This window comes from Neomonachus schauinslandi, chromosome 5 (assembly GCF_002201575.2).
Source record: "Neomonachus schauinslandi chromosome 5, ASM220157v2, whole genome shotgun sequence".
NCBI classification, from domain to species: domain Eukaryota; kingdom Metazoa; phylum Chordata; class Mammalia; order Carnivora; family Phocidae; genus Neomonachus; species Neomonachus schauinslandi.
Window position 1 is genome coordinate 36103927 of NC_058407.1, and position 21003 is coordinate 36124929.

General features: G+C 35.9%; 1 protein-coding gene across 1 annotated transcript in view; it reads right to left on the reverse strand.

Moving 5' to 3' along the window:
* The window catches only part of TMTC2 (transmembrane O-mannosyltransferase targeting cadherins 2), a 392011-nt gene that overhangs the window by 194666 nt on the left and 176342 nt on the right, over window positions 1–21003 (reverse strand). Inside the window, exon 3 of the mRNA XM_021689854.1 lies at window positions 7999–8827. Within this exon, the coding sequence (XP_021545529.1) occupies window positions 7999–8827 (829 nt within the window). The remainder of the gene's footprint in view (window positions 1–7998; window positions 8828–21003) is intronic.

The window sequence follows — 21003 nt, forward strand, 5'->3', positions numbered from 1 at the left end:
TTACTTGGAAAACAGTATTATCATTTTTTAAATCAAAATTTGTTATATGTTTTATCCTTATTTAATTTTTAGTAAGCACATAATATGTACATTTCTGCTAGATCCCCCTGGCTGGTAATATACATATTTTAAAATTACAGACAAATTGAATACTAATATGCAAAGCTAAAAAGATGAGATTTCTAATTTAATACCTCTATGTAAAAACAGAGCTCACATTTTGTTTTAACCATCTTCCCGGTCGAGTGATATAAAAACAATCTTCTACAGCTAACCCTTTTCCAAAAATTATTATGACTTGGAACACCTCAGATTTTTCCATAATCCCTTGAGACTTAACTGAAAGTTTCTTTTAAATCCATGATCACCAGTAATAGGTGTATAGGTATATACATAAGGGTAAAATTAAAAAACATGTTCTGTTTGTCTTCTTGAAAATCTGCTCTGTGACATCTGTAACTTCATCTTGTAGCAGGAAATAAAGATATTTTTACCCGTCTGTGTTTTACAAGGGTCAAATACCTATAATTTCATTTTGTGTAAGATAGTGCTGTAATATACTCTTTAGCTTACATTAGCAGCTTGGTTCTCTTTTGTTAAAAGACAATTTAAAATTTCAAAAATATTAGCTATGTCTTAAATAACTCTATTCTCAAAAACAGCTTCTAATATAACCATTTCTTTTTTAAAAATTTTTTTATTTATTCATCTGAGAGAAAGAGAATGAGTGAGAGCACAAGCAGGAGGGAGGGTCAGAAGGAGAGGGAGAAGCAGACTCCCTGATGAGCAGGGAGCCCAACGTGGGACTCGATCTCAGGACCCTGGAATCATGACCTGAGCCTAACGCAGACACTTAACCGACTGAGCCACCCGGGTGCCTCAGCCATTTCTTAATAGATTCCAGATTTGAAGGTATTTCTAAGCCTTCCCTTTCTGGTACTATTATGGAATGTAATGTCCACACCTTCTCTCCAAGTACAGAATACAGAAAAGTGCTAGGTCAAAAAATAAAAATATTTGTTAATGGAATGTATTAGTTGGTAGGATAGTAAGGGGAATCCCTGGGTCTAGAAAGGGCTTGAAAGCAGGAATCCAGAAGGGTAGACAAGGGAAGATGGCATTCACCCTGCATATGTGACACGATGATGAAAGAGGCCTTGGGCTTTAATCAGCTTTAAGCGGGAGTTTGGATTGCAGAAACCGCAGAAACCCAAGCCCCCTGAAAGGAAACAGCCTGAAAACAATCAAACAAACAAACAAAAAACCCCCAAACAATTCAGAGAAGGAGATGGTAGATGTATTGTCTGTCAAAAATATCTGGACAAACAGAAAAAAGAACAAAAAATTCCCCGTGATTTCCTATACATAAATCCACCTTCACAAAGTTTGGGGCAAAACTACATCTGTTGCTCAAAGTGTCTCAAATATGTTTTAAACTGCAGTTGCAATAGAGATTTCAAAAGAGATACCGTGAGAACATTATGTATAGCTTTGTGCAAATTAATTTGAAACTGGTTAAATTGAACAAAAAAATTTACTGATGTTGATCCAAAAGTAAATCTCAATGTTTCCAAAATCATGAAAGAAATTAAATCAGCAGAAAAAATTAAGCTCAGCCAGGTTCGCAGGTAAATTCTACCAATTATAGAATAAAAGGGTAACTCTTTAATTTTATATAAAATCCTTCAGAAAACACAAAAGAGGTATATTCCCAAACTGTGTCTGAAAGGTTAATTGATTTTGAAACCAGAATATGATACCACAAGATCAGAACTGCCAACCTCACTCAGGAACATGAGTGGAAAAACAAATTTAGAAAAATATAAAAATGGTAATACATTATAAGTAATTCCTGGGTTTACTCCAGGAATGCAAAGTAGGTTTATTAGGAACTCTATTAATATAAACCATCAAATTAACAGATTGAGTGGGGGAAAACCTGTATCATTATCCATATTAATTCCTAAAAACAAATCTTAAACTAGAAACAAGATAAAAGCATCTATAGAAAAACCTGTAAAATGCATATAATTAATGGTGAAATGTTAAAAACATTCTTTTTAAAACAAGAATGAGACAAAAAATCTCCTGTCATCACTTCTCTTTCACATTGTCGTGGAGGTTCTAGCACAAAATAAAACAAAGTACTTAAACAAAACTGAAATAAGGAGAGGTATGGGGGAAGGTCTTCAAAGATACTGGTGTAATTTTTTCCTAAGCTGCAAAATGTCTATTTGTTTCAGTAGTATTCTTTAAATGGTACAAATATGATGTGTATATATACATTTCTCATGATACACTTTATATATAATAAAAGCAAAAAAAAATGTTAAGCGTTTTAAGAATCAAACACAAAAACTAATATGGAAATCAGAATAATTTAACTTCATACTTGTTTTAACCATATGCTAGTTGGAATTCCTTTGAAATAGAACCCCTGGTAAATATATTCAATCTAAGGCAATGCTAATTTTAGGTTTGAGGGTTTTCAAAAGCCCATAAAGATTCTAAAAGTTCTGTTACGGGTAATTTTAAAGACAGGGTAAGCAGTAAGTCACCTGCTTCATGTTGTGGTCCAGTATTTTTTTTCCAAACAACTGTACCTGCAGTCATTAGAGCTGGAAAAAAAGAAGAGATTTATATGCCGCTCCATTCTCAGAGTCAAGGAAACCCGATGCTTTTGAACTTCTGAGAGTATTCCATCCCAGCTGAAAAGCAACCATAGCTGATTTCTTCAAAACTCAAATGTTTAAAAGAGGCCTTAATTGAAGTTTAACGTATTTATTTTTTAAAATACTTGAGTCTAGTTGAGCTAATGAGACATTTTCATTTTATTCTCGTCAGCCCCATTATATTTTTCTAATTAGAAGAGATGAACTGAGATGAAGCAATACAGAATTTCTCTCTACCCTGTGGAAGGCAGATTCAACTCTGCAGGATTTTTCTCCCAATCAGCCTCTACTGGTGTTTTTAGCTAGCTCTCTCCTACCACACCTCTCTGTTAAAAAAGAAAATCTGTGTTTTACAGCTTTTTAGTAACTCAGATCAGCCAGTCTTAGTAAAATGCTACACTGGTTGCCCTTCCTGACTTTACTGCTAAATTTTATTTTTTATAAAAATTTGAACCTCTTTTGAAAATCTGTCATCTCACTTTAGAAGTAACACAATAAATTACCTAAGAAATACAATAAACCTTACTATACAATTTCAATGCTGGCTGCTAGCAGTTCACCACTGCTGAAGACACTCAACTAGAAGTAAACAAAAACTCAGACCATAGAATCTACAACGAATTAGTCAAGTTTCACATGACTTGAAGGTTTGGATATCTCTTAAGTTATGAGTTGTTTCCTACAGAAAATGCCACTCCTTCAACATACTTGTTTCTTGAAATCGGAAACTATGAGAGGTTGAAATACGATGATCAGTTTTACACAAATCCAGGAAGAAGGAAAAACGGTCAAACCATGCATGGCTGCAGCAACTACTTTCTCTGCTTTTTTATATCAAAATGGACCATATTTGTCATTTGTGGAAGGAGGGAATGAACACAGAACGCTTGGGTAATCATCTTTAGAGTTTCAAATATATGCATCATTAAAAATATATCTTTTATATCATTTCACATATTTACATTAAAAACAGGCATTAAAATAAACTTTAGTTATTTAATAAGTTTTCCTTGGATTAACCCTGTTTAATTAAAAATCACAGTCATACGTTCTTTAAAGCAAAATGATAGTTAATAAACCAACTACTCAAAAGAAATGATTTGAGTTTTAATCTATAACTTTAAAAACTTTAAATACCTTTCAGCATACCAGATATGCCACCTATATGCTATCGTTCTTTTTTTATGTTTATGTGCTCATTGATCTGTTTCTCTATAATAACGTTGCTAGTCTGTGCTTATAACCTTAATTAATAAGGAAGTTGGAAAGTAGTTGGTTTTAGGGAAGATGGTGATGAGTTTGAGATACTGGCAAATCATCCAGGTGGAGAAGTTCCACATAGATATGAGGTCACGGGGAAAATAACTTAGAAATTCAATGACATGTTTATTGACACCCCCCCCCCCCGACTATATACCAGGAAGTGTTCTAGAATCTATATAGAAAGGAAAATAAAGGCAACCTTTGGACAGAACCTTGAAGAATGAATCAATTTAGGAAGGGAGGCAAACCTGTAGAAGAGAGAGCTGTGGAAAATGAGAGAAAGATAATGAAAACTGTGATGTGCTTTGAAAGCCAGAGTAGCAGAGATCAATGGTGCTCAATTCTATAGAGAGCCAAAGAGGTGGGGAATTAGAGAAAGCCAGAAGCCAAGAAGGGTGATCATACATTTAACCACTTTTAATGAATTAAAAAATGCTTTTTTTCCAAGCAGATACTAATCAATATGGTTTACAAAATATGTTGTTTTAAACACACACACACAAACACTTTCAAATATTATGTGGCTTCCTCGTTATAGCAGTCATCAGAGAAAATTTCCTCTTTCCTAAGCACAAAAATGCAGAGAGTCATTGTGAAATCAGCAAACTATAGTAATCAACTATATCTAGTATTTTCCTGACATTATCAACCACATAATGAGACAGGACTTGTGGTTTACATAGTCCAAATCAGCTATCATTTCTCCACTATCCAGATTTAAACCATAAATTAGCAACACTCACTATGACAGGCTTTACCCATCATCATTTGCATCCAATCAGTTAATGACTGGCAGCTGTCTACAGGACCCATTACACAAGGCAGCAGCTTTAATGTATAATGCTTCATGAGGCTTAAAATCATATTCTGGTAAAGCACATGGTAGAATGAAGTACTCCAAAATTTGCAAAGGCTTTCAAAGGAGGGAAGAAAAAAACCTAACTCAATGAAATAACTGTAATCTCAGACAACCTTACAAAGAACTGGCTTTAAAGGATTTCTAATCTTTTGCTAGACTCAAATAACATAGCCGACTAAGAAAAAGTTACCCTAAGGAAGATTACTACCAGTCTCATAATTGCTAAGGAAGTAACCGTGGCCACAATTATTATTAACATGTTATAAATAGAAAAAATAAGGAACCTAGATGTTAAAAGTTTTGTCTCGTATCAAAATGGAATATGCACAGAAGGCAGTCATGGGATCCAAAACTACCCCCATTTCCAATTCTATCCCTCTTATTATGAAGTGTCTCTCAGTTCCTGGTATATCAACAGTGTATATTTTACACGTTCACCTTCTTCAATGTGTATACAACTTATCCCTAAACTGATTATAAACTCTTTACGAAGACTATGACTTTAACATTTATTACTCAATGTATTCATTACTGCATGCCTTCTCTAACAGGCAAGAAAACAGAAGCAGGGAGCCCAACTAAGAGGCTTTTATTAATAATCCCAAGACAGATGATGGTGGCATGGGCCAGAGTGGTAGTACTGGAGGTGGTAAAAAGTGGTCAAGTTCTGGACGCATTTCTGAAGACAGAGTCAAGAGGCTTTTCTGATGAAATGGATGTTGGGTGTTAAAGAGGAGGTTGAATGACTCCAAAGTAGTGGTCAGAGCTGCTGGGAAAAGAGAGTTGCCATCAACTGAGATGGGAAAGACTGTAAGTACAGCAGGGGTGCAGGTGGTGGAGGTGGGGTTGTGGGAGCAGGGCAGGGTTCAGGAACTTAAATTTTGATGTTTCAAAGGACTTATAGTACTAGTCAGTCATATGTTCATTTAACTAATAATACTTGGAGCACCTAAATACTATAGCACTTCTTAAGTATTAGGAAGGAGACATGAAAATATATTGGAAACCAAGGAGATGCTTAATAATTCTTTTACTGAGTGAATGGATGAACAAAGAATCAAGCATTTTGGCTTTGTCAGCAAAATAACTGAATCAAAATCAGAATAACTGTCAAAAGTATCGTAGCCAAATATATCTAGAAACATATCTGGACAATATTTCGGAGTTTACAAAATGCTTTCTATCTCTGCGGGGACAGAGACTGCAACTTATACTCTAGCATCTGAGTATCTGCCCTCCCCTTCTTCAAGAGTAATAAAATTTGGCTGGGTACTTGGCTTCTCAGAATTAAGATAACATTTCCCAGCCTTCCTTGCAGCTAGGTGTGGCCAACAGTCTGTGAGCAAGCATGGTGTGTGCAATTTCGGTGATATGCTCTTAAAAAGAATGGGTACACCCACCATTTGCTGCTTTTCCTGTGAGCTGAAGTGCTGATGTGATAATAAGCCATCTCAGACCGTATGGACAGGGTGACACTACCAAGATGGCAAGGGAACAAAAGAGAAGGAGCCCGGATCCTGAAAACCCATGGCGCCATCTTATCAGCTCTGGGCTACACACCCTTAAGATTGTTACATGAAAGAATAAAGCTTCTATCTTATTTAAGCCACCATTATCTTGGCTCTTTGTTATAGTAGCTTAACCTGAAACTTCACCAATAAATTTAATAAATCCTCAGAACCACCTTGTGATGAAATTAACATGCTGGGGTTTTTTTTTAATTCCTTACAATGTATCTGTTTTAAATAGCAGGAAAATAAATTGGCAACATAGCCTTGCTTTACATGCTTTCATCTACCAGTGAAGAAAAACCAGCTGAAAAGCATTCTGTGAGAACTGAGTGCAACATTTTTAACAGCAAGATTTGTGTTCATGCATTCACTAAACTGTGCAGCACTCACTACCTACAAAAGCCACATGGTAAAGATTTTTTCCACAAGAATTGAGGAATTCTATGCTATGCACTAGCTCAGTTTTAATGTGTCTACTCCCATTAAAATCCCTGCAATCTATTAAGCGTTACAAGTACCAACAATCACTTCCTTAGCTTAAAGAAATGAGTAGCTGCTCGCTGAACTCTTGACTTAATTGGTAATCGGATAAGGATACCAGAGTTGCTTCTAGGGTATCCAGATCTTTGGACGTATATCCCAGTATCTCTCAATAGGCCATTCCATACATTTGGAACAGTTTTACACTTCCAGTATTTGAATACCAGTACATAGTTGTGTTGGAAAAAGTAGAAAAAGCCCAGTTCAAATGCTATGCAAGCAACCCTAATGTAAAAGATAAATAACTAAAAAAAGAAAAAGAAAAGGCTTATGAAGAACAGGACTAGTTGGCACTATTTACTATGATATATTTCTGCACTTAAAAGGTGCACTTGTTTTCATTTAATTGCTCTCTGGCTTCTATCATCATTTTCCTGCCTAAGCCAGAGAAATCACTGTAACAGCTTTTGCCTATTCATTTATGCTTTAAGGGAGACTTTCTATTCTGGCTATAGATTCTGTGATTTGCTAAAGTAGTTTTCTAAATCAAAAACAACAATGAAATACATGATCAATCTTACTGCACAGTGAAGTTCATTTCCCTACGTGACTTAAGAACTCTTAAATAAGAATGTGCTAATGGCTTGGCAACATTCAGATTACAGGACCTCTGCAAAGCTAAGGGTGACTCACACTTGTATGCGCACACACTGACACCTAGAGACATGATTCCAAGATTCAGAGGTAGCATCACCTCCAAATCTTTTAAAGATGTCAATGTAAGTCTTAATAGTATTTCCTCAGGCGGTGCTTGGAAAACAGCAAGGTTAAAATACCCTCAAGTGGGATAGCCTGACTTATATTACATGATGAAAGAGATGATGTCTGTATCAGTATTTAAAAGACAGAAACCAAGCATTTGTCTAAATTTTTTATGACAATCAATACTTTTGCAGAACCATTCGAATTCCTCTGGACAAATGTAGTCCGGAACATCAGAAAATACTTCCCTATTCCAAATACGGAATTCTGGATACATCTCTAAATTGGTTGTACTGCTCAGCTCTTTAAAAAAAATGAAATGAAACGAAGATACGGGTATGGCAGAAAAAGACCTCTTCCTCCTGAGTACTGCGTTGTAAGGCAAGAAGCAAGGATACAAAAAGGCACAATGAGTAAATTATCTAGGCAAAAGTATAAAATAAAATATTACCTTTAGCTGGGTTTACTTTAATCCCTGACCTATATAGCATTTCCTCATTCTGCCAGTCTCCGTTCCTGATCGCAGTCTTGAGTCCATAGAAAACAATTAATGTAGCTGTGGCATAAAAAATCAAGCTCTTGAGAAACCGCTTTTGGACTTTGACATAAAGGGCCCTGGCTCCCACTGTAATGAGGAGGCAGAAGCCCATACTAGGAATATACAATACTCGCTCTGCAATTACAAAGCCGACATAGAAAAACAGGTTCGTGGCAGGAACAAAGGGTATTATTAACAAAGATAAAGAAAGAACAACAATGTTCTCCGTAGAAGGAAGTTGCGTTCTCTGTGATGCATTATTTTTAATGCCATTTTCTACTTTGGATGCAAAGCTGGTCTTAATCTCTGAGTTCCGGTACTCCACATCTGAATGGCAACTATGTCCATTTGCATTCTGCTTGCCATTTGTTACAAATTTCCCATTGCATTCTCTTTCCACGCTTGGGCTCTTCAAGCCATAGTAGGCAAGGAGGAGGAGTCCAACATAGAAGGCCACAGTGTGTAGGTTTCTCCAATCACAAACTGTTTTGAGCAGAGGCACAGCATCCATTGACCAATCAAAACTGAGTGTATCTGGGCATAGCAACAGCCAGAGGTTCTTGGTTGGCAAGTAGAAGAAAGTGAGTGTCCGAGCCAACAGGCTATCCGAATCAGCAGCTGGGTTGTCAGAGTTGGAAAAGCTTGGTGGCTTGTTTCCCATCCAATATAAACGGGCACCCAAAAGGGAGGTTCCCCAGAAAGTTAACAGACTAATGCTGAGGAAAAGAGACAAGTGCTTCCTCTGAAACCAAAACAGAAGGGAAAAAATTAAGATCATCATCAATACAGCATGGGAACACTTCACTTAACATTTAGAGATGAAAAGACATTTTGAAGTGGACAGTTAAAACCACATAGGTCTTAAATACATGGCTTTATTTCCATCTCCTTTTAAACATGCTTAGGCAAGGGGCGACTGGGTGGCTCAGTCGGTTAAACGTCTGCCTTCGGCTCAGGTCATGATCCCAGGATACTGGGATCTAGCCCAGCATCAGGCTCCCTACTCAGCGGGGAGCCTGCTTCTCCCTCTCCCATTCCCCCTGCTTGTGTTCCCTCTCTTGCTCTCTCTCTGTCAAATAAATAAATAAAATCTTAAAAAAAAAAGTGCTTAGGAAAATTTAACCTAAAAAAAAAAAAAAAAAACCATTGACCGTGGAAGCCTACTTTGTATATAACTTTTGATGAGCGTTTTCTCTTCTTGTTCTAAAATACTAAGAACCAAAGCTTCAATTTCCTGACCTCTGTAAAATGGATTGAATGTATTTCCCCCTCAGAATTGGTGTCAGGTTAAATTGAGACCTGAGACCACAGTATAAAAGAACTTAGCACTCTGCACGGGGTAGAGTAGACATCTAATAACTATCTTCTTTCACTTTATGGTTTAGGTTCTTAGGAAAACAAAGAGCAGGCATGCCCCAAAATATGGAGTATGATAGGATTCTGCTTGGCTCAAAGGAGTAACAGCATTTAGCTATGTCTATGCCAGTCCTCATTTCATTGTCTCGAATTTTCTTGCAGAATTTATCAACAGGCTTTCATCTGCTACCCCATGCTGTCACTGACATCAGTGACATCAAACATTTAATAACACTCCTCATGAATCCCAAATTTTCCACCCTGATGACAACTTTTTAAAAATAAAATGACTTTGATAACGTGCTTACTTATTTTAAGAGAGAGACAGAAAATTATAAGAGGAAGGCCAAAGGGCATTCCTGTTAATGAGAATTTTCTGGCAAACTCTTTCAACCTGAATAAGCATTTAGCGACCTCAAACAATCTAAGTCCTGAAGAGGCAAGCAGGAGGGGGAGGGATGGATACTATATCTCAACTTTAATGATTCCTTGGTAATGTGATCTCTTACTGCACACATTGACATTGTATAGAATCATACATTAGTAACACTCAAAATGGTGCTTGGAACCTTAAGGATATGCCAAATATTTAGTTTAAAAAAAAAACACATAAAAGGCAAAAGCACAAATAAATAAATGGGACTACATCAAACTAATAAAAAACTTCTATACAGCAAAGGAAATCATCAACACAATGAAAAGGCAACCTGCTGAATGAGATTTGCAAACCCTATGTTTGATAAGGGGTTAATATCCAAAATACATTAAAAAATCTCATACAACTCAAAAGAAAAAAAAAATCTGATTAAAAATGGACATAGATCTGAATAGACATTTTTCCAGGGAAGACACAGAAACAGGTACATGAAAAGGTGCTTAACATCACTGATCATCAGGGAACTGTAAACCCACACCACAATGAGATATCAGCTCACACCTGTTAGAATGGCTAGAAATAACAAGAAATTACAAGAAATAACAAGTGTTGGTGGGGATGTGGAGAAAAGGGAACCCTTGTGCCCTGTTGGTAGGAATGTAATTTGGTGCAGCAACTATGGAAAACTGTGGAGTTGCCTCAAAAAATAAAAATAGAACTACCATATGATCCAGCAATTCCACTTCTGGTATTTATCTGAAGAAAAAAAAAAAAATCACTATCTCAAAAAAAGATCTGTAACCCTACATTTATTGCAGCATTATTTATTTATAATAGCCAAGACATGGTAATAACCTAGGTGCCCACTGACGGATGAAGGATAAAGAAAATGGGCTATATATATTTGATGGAATATTATTTGCCCACACACAAAAAAGAAGGAAACCTTGCCTTTTGCAACAACATGGATGGACCTCGAGGACATTATGCTAAGTGAAATAAGCCAGCTGGAGAAAGACAAACACTGTATGATCTCACTTGTAGGTGGAATTTTAAAAAACAAAAACCCTGAACTCTTAAAGGAAAAAGATGGGTGGTTGCCAGAGACAGGGATGGGAGAGTTGTCAAAATGGGTGAGGTGGTGAAGGTGGTCAAAGGTACAAACTTCTAGTTATAAGTTCTGTGGATGTCATATACATCATGGTAACTGTAGTTAACAATACTCTATTGCATATTTGAAAGTTGCTAAGAGATCAGATCTTAAAAGTTGTTAGCACAAAAAAAAAATTACTTTGTGTGTTGATGGAATCAACTACACTGTGGTGATCATCTGCAATATATACATATACCAAATCATTATGTTGTGCACCTAAAACTAATAAAATGCTAAATGTCAATTATATCTCCATTTTAAAAAGTCCAAAGAGCAATATATCTTGAGCATGTACAACTTCTATTAAAACAGTCTCTATGTATTATATACAATTGCCACTGGATTCTCTTCCTCAGACTCCTCATTCACCCTACCTTTCATTGCTGGAAGCCACAGAACTGGTCAGGGACCATCTGCTCCATCTCTACTATTAACGTAATGATCTTAGCAAGGTCTGTAATTTTAAAAAATATTAATATATGCTAATGATTCCACCTTAACCTTCCTTTATCTCCACAGTCATTTATTCAATTGTCTATTGGACATATTCACTTAGGTATTTCAAATTCAAAATGCCCAACATAAAGCTTGACGTCATACCCTCCTGACACTAAACACTTCCTCCTTCAGTCATCACCACCACCAAAGACGGTGAAACTATGTAACCAATTTCTTCTTCCCAGCATCCCTCCGTCCCTCGCCCCCACCATTCTGTCCATTACCAACTCTCACTTTCTCTTCAGAATATAAGCCAAATTTGTCCATTTCTCACCTTCTCTTCTGTCACCACTTGAGTCCAAAACGCCCACACTTAGATTATCACAATAGTCTCCTCCTAACTGGTGACCCAGCCCTTTTAAACACAGATTACATTATTCCCAACTTTCAAAGTCATTAATGGGATCTTACTCTAAGACCTTGGAAGTTCTCACCTCTACAAGGAAGTTTCTAATTCAAAGAGGATTTTCTCTTTCTTTCTCTCTCTCTCTCTCGTGATACGTGTTTTAAATTTCAAAATTATTCTTTTTAAAAGGAGAATCTCGAAGTGTTTATTATTTTTTTATCCTTTTTCCCAAAGATTTTATTTATTTATTTGTGAGCGAGAGAGAGCAAGTGAGCACAAGCAGGGGGAGCAGCAGACAGAGGGAGAGGGAGAAGCACTTCCTGCTGAGCAGGGAGCCCGATGCGGGGCTCGATCCCAGGACCACCAATAATTTCTCACTTTCAGGTCTTCTCTGGAAAAATGAAATGGTTCAGGATCAGTATCACCTAAAAATACCATTCTTTTGCTCTTCTGAAATTCTACCCAGCAAAAATCCTAAAATTTATTGATTTTAGAAAAAAACTCCACAAAACACAAAACTGCACATTAGAAACTGTAATACCTTGATATACAAATCACACAGTTGAGTATGCTTTGATTACATAAGAGAGAAACATGTCATTTGGCAAAGATAAATGAAATAAGGTACCATGGATGAGGAAGACTGATCTTGAAAAAACAATACAAGGTGAAGATTTGTACCAAAAGTCCATTTTGCAACTAAGTGTACTAAGTACACAAAGTATAACTGAGGCCATTCTATTCCAGTGTCTTCTGGTGACAGTGAGGAGAGAGAAAGGGGAGGCATTACCCTCCTCATCAGTCAAGAAGAAAGGCAAAGGAGTAAGAGAACCACATGGGGAAGGAAAATGTAATCAGGATTCTTTGCTAGTCATGAAACTCCAGAAGAAGTTAGCCTTAATCATTGCATAATTTCACTTTATTCTTAAAACAGAAATATCATAAGGCAAAACTACCTTATTAACTTTTAATAAAAGCATCTTTAGCAATTTTTAATAAATTATCAAAGCATTAAGACTGAAGATGTGATAAAAATGATTCTTGTTATCATACTTAAAGAATATTTAAATACAATAAACTACAAAAGATTAATGAAAGCTATTCAGTGATAAAATATAAGAAGTCTAAATGCTGAGCAAATGACAAAAATGAAAAAGCAGAATAATCAAATGCTAACATTAATTTATTAAGTCCTTTATATTTTAAAACATTTTCATATACAGCTCCCATTAAACAAATGATGTAACAACGAAGATCAAGAGACACTGAAGTTCTGAAGTGAGATGCTCTCATACACTCATTCTAACTTAAAGTTAAGGTCTATAAGGGCTAAATAAATGACACCATTAAAGGAAAAGTGAATGACCTGAGCCGAAGGTAGACACTTAACTGACTGTTCTAACTTAGTTAAGGTCTATAAGGGCTAAATAAATGACACCATTAAGGGAAAAGTGAATGAACAGGTAAAAGAAAATTGATGTCAAAATGTTTAAAGTGGAAGAGCTTCTAAGGCCTCATGATTGGCTATCACTTTTTTTTTTTTTTAAGTTTTTATTTATTTATTTGACAGAGAGAGATACAGTGAGAGAAGGAACACAAGCAGGGGGAGTGGGAGAGGGAGAAGCAGGCTTCCCGCTGAGCAGGGAGCCCGATGTGGGGCTTGATCCCAGGACCCTGGGATCGAGTCCCATAATGGGCTCCCTGCTCAGCAGGGGTCTGCTTCTCCTTCTGCCCCTCCTCCCACCTGTTCTCTCACTCTCTCTCTCTCTCTCTCTCTCAAATAAATAAAATATTAAAAAAAAATCATAGTCCCTATGCTCTTACTTATGGATTAAATCAGATGAGCAAATTTTTACTGAGTTACAGCTAGGAGTCAAGTCATATAATTAGCCTCAGCATTTTATTGTTGTTGTTGTTCTTGGCTTCATGTATCAAATGATTCAACACAGGTATTTGTAAGATGAGGCATGAGAGTTCTGAAGAATTACCACCAGACTGGAAAGTTAAAACTAGTAAAAATCCACACATAGAAGATGAGAAGTCTGGGAAACTTAACATGATCGAAGGATAATCTCTGATGGGTATTGTTAGAAAATGACTGCAATTTAATAGTGAAAACATAATGAATTCATTGAGCATATCATTAAGACGGCTCTGTGTGACAGGCACTCTCCTACTAGGCACTGGATGTATACGTGCAAGCAGAGAAAGGACAGACGCTGTGCTTGTGGAGTTTGCATGTTCTAATCTGTCCAGAAAAACGCTTTGGGAGGCAAAGAATCATCAAGTCTTAAAAGATAGCTTTCAAACCTAAAGGCCCATCAATATTAATTGTGAACTGCTAAAAATACCAAAGCCGTGGTCTGACTAATATTTCCACAGGAGATTCTAATGCAGCCGAGCCTGAGAATCATCACATATTTGTACAAGTCTAATTCTTAACAATGACACTGAAAATACCGTGGGATTCTGGCTTTCATTTCACAAAGTTTTAAGGCAAATTTTCCTCATTCTAAATGAATAAATCATAATGAAACATAAATAATGCTTTCTCTGAGGCTCTGGGACAAATTGGCTTCTTAGTATAATAAATGAGTGTCATGAGGTCAGGCTACAAAGGAATTGAGATCTCTGTAATAAGTATAATTCAGGGTTGAAATATTCAAGTCTTGTTGCAATATACAGAAGACAAAGGATTTTTTCCCAGAAAAAAAAAAAAAAAAAATTAGTCTCCTAAACATGAATCACAAAAGGAAAATAATCTAATAGAATAGATTTAAAAATATGGGAAATTCAGAGAAAAGGCAACAATAAACAATTGTAATTCATTTGTTAATAAAAATGAAAATTAAAGTAAAAAGAACAAACTTCAAATGAATCTAAGTAAAAAAAAAAAACTGGGGAAAAGAAAGAATTGGCTACAGAAGTCACTAAAATTGTGTTGTAACAAGAACTATTACATACTGAGAAAATATAAATTAGTTTGGTGAGAAATTTGGAAGTACTTAGGAAAATTAATAATTTGCAAAATCTATTATTTGGTAATCTGGATTTAGTGACTCTCTAACAAAACCTCTTAGATCTAAATACAAGGATTTCTAATGCTGGATTATTTATAAAAGCAAAAATAAGTAAATCGCTAAAAATTTCACTAGAGCAATATGGAAATAAATCATAGCATACCCATATGTTCGGAATCTATAAGGCAACTAACAGGAATAAACCATCCATATAAACTACATATATAGATCTACTATATATACATATATAGAATATGGAGAGATACATACATTTATATAGAGAGGCATACATATATACCAACATGAAAAATACTATATAGCAATTAATGCAAATGAACCAAATCATTAGATAGTAACAGGACTTGTAAAAACTAGGTTGCAAAATATGCATATTATAAAATCATACAGGCCATTCAGGAAAAAAAAAAATCCCATATATTTTTCACAAATGCATACATATATTTGTAAAATCTTCCCCTGCCCCCGCCAAGTCTAGAAACAATTACACCAAACATCAGATGATGTGAAATTGCTAGGGCAGGGCACAGAAGGGAGCTGGATGGATAGTTGAAGAGACAAAGATGGCTTCAAATTTATGAGTGGTTGCCATTTATTCACAGTCCCAAAAGATGTATCAAAAAAAAAACCCAAAAAAGGTTTGATAACCTTTTATGTCTAAACTTACATGTCTTAGGTTGAAATAATTTTTTTAAAACAAATATATATACAAATAATGGTAACAAATCCAAATTCTGGTTATGGATATGTAAGTAACCATTAGTTCATATACTTTTCCATATTTAGTATTTACTGTAGCTATTCTTTTATAATTAAGTTTCTCAATATTAAAAAAAAATACTTTTCCATGTCCCAATTCAATCTAGCTACAATTATTTTGTAATCCTTACCTTAATTTTGCTAGAAAATCTGTTAAATACACAAGAAAATTAGGTAAAAACACAATGCACCTCAGTTGGGATACAAAATTATGATAATATCACCTAAAAATGCTCTTTTAGATCTGGGATATAACAAATGGTACATCTTTGAATTCTCAGAGATTACTACAGAGCCTAACATTCGTAGGCATTTGAAAATGATTCTTAAACTCTGACCCTCAAACCAAAAGTCAATTTTTTTACCTGTCATTATCTCCCACATTTTTTAATTAAAGATTTATTTATTTATCCGAGAGAGTGAGAGTACCTGTGCATGAACAGGAGGAGGGGTAGAGGGGGGTAGAGAGAGAGAATCTCCAGCAGATTCCCTGCTGAGCCAGGAGCCCAAGGCAGGGCTCAATCTCACGACCCTGAGGTCATGACCTGAGCTGAAATCAAGAGTTGGGCGCTTAACCGACTGAGACACCCAGGCGCCCTCCACCCATTTTAAATCCTATTGTGGCAAATTCTCATTCCCAATCCTCCACACAAAGGAGCAAATGAAACAATATTGCACAACTCCAAAGCCAGCTTGATTGTCATCATATACAGAAACTTGGCCTTGTCACCTTTATATCACAACACTTTCTGCCTGACTCCGTACCTCCCCATGAAAAGTACACACAAAGGCAGTAACACGTTCTGGAGGAACATTTTCCCGACTACAGCTTCATTCCAAAAGTAGAATTAAAAACGGGAAAATGATTGCATCCCGAAGAAGAATTCGTATCAGATACATTTCATGTCAATTACTAAATGGACAGGGTTCCTTCATGTTTTAATTCACTGTTTGTTTATAAAATCATATAAATCAGCTTTATTAAAGTCTAATTTTTCTAGAAGTTCAAATGTGGTCTTCATCTTTTTAAAAAGTTGTTCTTTAACATTAAAAAGGAAATTTGTTTCAGTTTCCATGTTACTGAATATACACAAATATACATATTCCTAATTACAAAATTTTAGAGGGATTTTTCTGGAACTCTCAGATATAGGAAATTGTAGAATGAAAATCAACTAAAGATATCAAGTTCATGGTTGACAATTTTATCTCGAGTCTTTGGACACACTACTGGAATAAAAACATAGCCATAATGAGCAAATATTGTGAAATTTACCATAAAACATCAAGATCTTTTCCACGCATCACCTGAAATATGAAGGCAAATCTGATGAGAAGAACCTGTCATACTAACTAGTGGTGATGCCTTCATAGAAGCCCTGTAGAGCATTATTTTCTTCTCTGAGAGTCTTTGCCTAAAGAAATAGCATAAGAGAAGAGCAAAAATCAATTATAACAGCTTCCCTCTCCACTATTCAAGGAAAACTGCCATTCATGGTGGCAGCTTCAGTACTGCCTTCTAATCTCAAGATTCTGTGGGACAGATAGAAATCTGAAAAGGAATATTTTATACTCAATGAAAGAAAAATGTAAACATTCTGCCTTAGAGTATTAAAACCATCATGAAACTCGCTTTTTGGCAAACTAATGAAAATAAGTTACTTAAGCATAAGGCTCATTTAATTCCAAATTAAGCCCTTGGCAATGATAGTAGAGTTGTAATAATAAAGGAGATAAAATTCAGCATCTGAAAGTTTTAAGAATAACTGAGAGAAAAGGCTATACAGACATAACAAAAATCTATCATCCTTTATTTTGTATCCATTATTGATCATTGAAGTCAAAGCTTTCCTTGTATCAATAATATAGGATTTCTCCTAGCTGCCCCCCTTCCTAAAATAGTTCTCATTGGAGACTCACCCCAAAACAGGAATATAAAAGCATATATTTCTGACATTCCTGAATATGTGACAAGAAGGAATGTATGGTTAAAACTTTAATTAGAAACTGTTTCTAGATGTTGGTGCGGATGCGGAGAAAGGGGAACCCTCCTACGCTGTTGGTGGGAATGCAAGCTGGTGCAGCCACTCTGGAAAACAGTATGGAGGTTTCTCAAAAAGTTGAAACTAGAGCTGCCCTACAACCCAGCAATTGCACTACTGGGTATTTACCCCCCAAAGATACAAATGTAGGGATCCGAAGGGGTATGTACACCCCGATGTTTATAGCAGCAATGTCCACAATAGCCAAACTATGGAAAGAGCCAAGAGGTCCATCGACAGATGAATGGATAAAGATGTGGTGTGTGTATATATCAGTACACACACACACACACACACACACACACACACACACAGAGAGAGACAATGGAATATTATGCAGCCATCAAAAGGAATGAAATCTTGCCATTTGCAATGATGTGGCTGGAACTGGAGGGTACTATGCTGAGTGAAATAAGTCAATCAGAGAAAGACATGTATCATATGATCTCACTGATATGAGGAATTCTTAATCTCAGGAAACAAACTGAGGGTTACTGGAGTGGTGAGGGGTGATAGACTGGGTGACAGACATGGGGGAGGGTATGTGCTATGGTGAGCGCTGTGAATTGTGTAAGACTGTTGAATCACAGACCTGTACCTCTGAAACAAATAATACATTATATGTTAAAAAAAAATAATAATAAGATAGTAGGAAGGGAAAAATGAAGGGGGAGGGGCGCCTGGGTGGCTCAGTCAGTTGAGCTGCTGCCTTCGGCTCAGGTCATGATCCCGGAGTCCTGGGATCAAGCCCCACGTCGGGCTCCCTGCTCAGTGGAGAGCCTGCTTCTCCCTCTCCCTCTGCCTGCCTCTCTGCCTACTTGTGCTCTCTCTCTCTCTGTCAAATAAATAAATAAATAAAATCTTTAAAAAAAAAAGAAAAATGAAGGGGGGGACATCGGAGGAGGAGACGAACCATGAGAGACTATGGACTCTGAGAAACAAACTGAGGGTTCTAGAGGAGAGGGGAGTGGGGGATGGGTTAGCCTGGTGATGGGTATTAAAGAGGGCACATTCTGCATGGAGCACTGGGTGTTATACACAAATAATGAAACATGGAACACTACATCAAAAACTAATGATGTAATATATGGTGATTAACATAATAAAATTTTTTAAAAATGTAAAAAAAAATAGACTGCTAAAAGCTAATCTTCCATAACTTTATCAAATAAACAGAAATTGGTAAATTAAAAAAAAAGAAATTGTTTCTAGAACATATTCATAGGATTTATCAAAGTTTTGCCATCATCAAGTTGTCAGGGTATCTGTTTCCCTTCAAAGGAAAAAATAGGTTTCCTTATTAATAATTACCCTCTATACAAGATTAGAAACTTTTTTTCCTGTACCAACAAAATAAACAAAAGAATTTTAATGTTTAGTGTTTCAAAAGATATAAAGAGGTTCAATATACGGGTATATCCAGTCTTTGTGAGGAAAGAATTTAAAGATTAAGGGCATAAAAAAAAGTATGTTAGTGAGTTATTCAGCACTTTAGATTATAAGTTCTTTCACTTATTCAAGCTAACTCTATACCACAGCATAATACTTTCCATTGATTTCAAACACCCATCAAAAAGTATTTGTACATATCCAGATAAACATATAACAGCTCAATAAATCAGTTATAGATTGAAATCCACTGATGAACACTTAGACTTTTTTTTTAGGCCAAATTATAATTTACCAAACAAGGTTGTCATTAGGGAGAGTATGATTATCAAAAAATCCAAAAAGTGTCAAAGCATATTTCATGTAATCTGATATAATGAATGACATGGCATTTATCCAAAATTTAAAACCAAACATAACTGGTTTGATTTGGTATTAAAGGTCACCAGAGACAACAGTTTTTCTTATTTCAGTTATAATCAAAACTATTAGCCTATTTGAAATTCCTCATAGTCTTTTCTCATACATATGATACTAGCTAACACTGGTAAAATATGGACACTTTTTTAGAATATTTTAAAAATGTAACAAAGAAACCTAAGATGACCATCTATTCTTTCATTTAATCATACTTGAAAGAGATTCTTCTTAATTTTACTTAGAAATTTGTTTTATTTATTCCTTAAATGGTGTTACCTTGATTTCTAATACAATTTTCCAATAAAAGGAACCAAGGTTCCGTGGAGAAATGGACTGATTTTAAGACTGAGGCAGGAAATATACAAGATGAGCCTGGTCCATCTTAGAGTGCCAGAAGCCGTGTGTGTGTGTGTGTGTGCACGCACGCACACACACACGAAGATATGTCAAGTATCTATGGCACAGAGGAGCCTGCTTAAAGAGCTCCCGATGGCCAAAGCTGGTACAATTTGAGCAACAAAATAGAGAGTACTGAATTATAAACTAAAGTATAAAATAAACATCCATGAATCCATACTGATAAATAAATATGATTGATAGATAGACAGACAGACAAGGGAGAAGAGACAAATCTCCCTTGCAGAAGAACGTCAAATAATTTATATATATACTCCACCTTCAAGGAGAGGGAGCATAACTCCTCATTCCATAAATACAGGCTGTGCATAGTGCCTTCTTCCAGAGAGAAAGGAGGGAGGTGGGAGGGAGTAACTTTACAACAGATAAACCTGAAAAACACCATCTCCACCAGGTGATTAGGGTCAACCTTAACAGTGGTAAGTCATGTTGACAGCATGTACCCTTAATCCCTTAATAATATGTGATAAAAATGTCACTTGACCTGTGTTCTTCCTCTCAAAATCCATAAACCCAGTTTAATCATGAGAAAAACATCAGGCAAATTCCAGTGGAGAATGTTTTACAAAATATCTTACTAGGAATCCTCAAAACTGTCAAGGTTATCAAAAACAAAGTCTGAGCAACTGTCACAGCCAAGAGGAGCCTAAGGAGACACGACAAATAATATAATGTGCTATCCTAGATATCATCCTGGAACAGAAAAAGGACATTAGGTAAAAATGAAGGAAATCTGAGTAAAGTATGAACATTAGTTAATAACAATGTATCAGCATTGGTTAATTGACTGTAACATACATACTGTACTAATGTGTGAGATGAGTAAACAGGCGGAACTGAGTGTGACCTATATGGGAACTTGGTTCTACTCAAATTTTCTGTAATCCTGAAACTGTTCTAAAAAACAGGCTATTCAAAGAATGGTTGTAACTAGAATAAAAGCTTTTAGAAACCAAATGAAATTCGATGGGCTTTGATAGATCAGTATCTAAAAGCTGTGGGCCAGGAAATACCAAATGAAAATTAACATCAACGTTAAGTGCATACTAACATTTTAACCGCCTTCAAATTGAATCTAAAAAGATGGAACAATAGAATGAACCAGAATTCAGGTTAAAGGACCA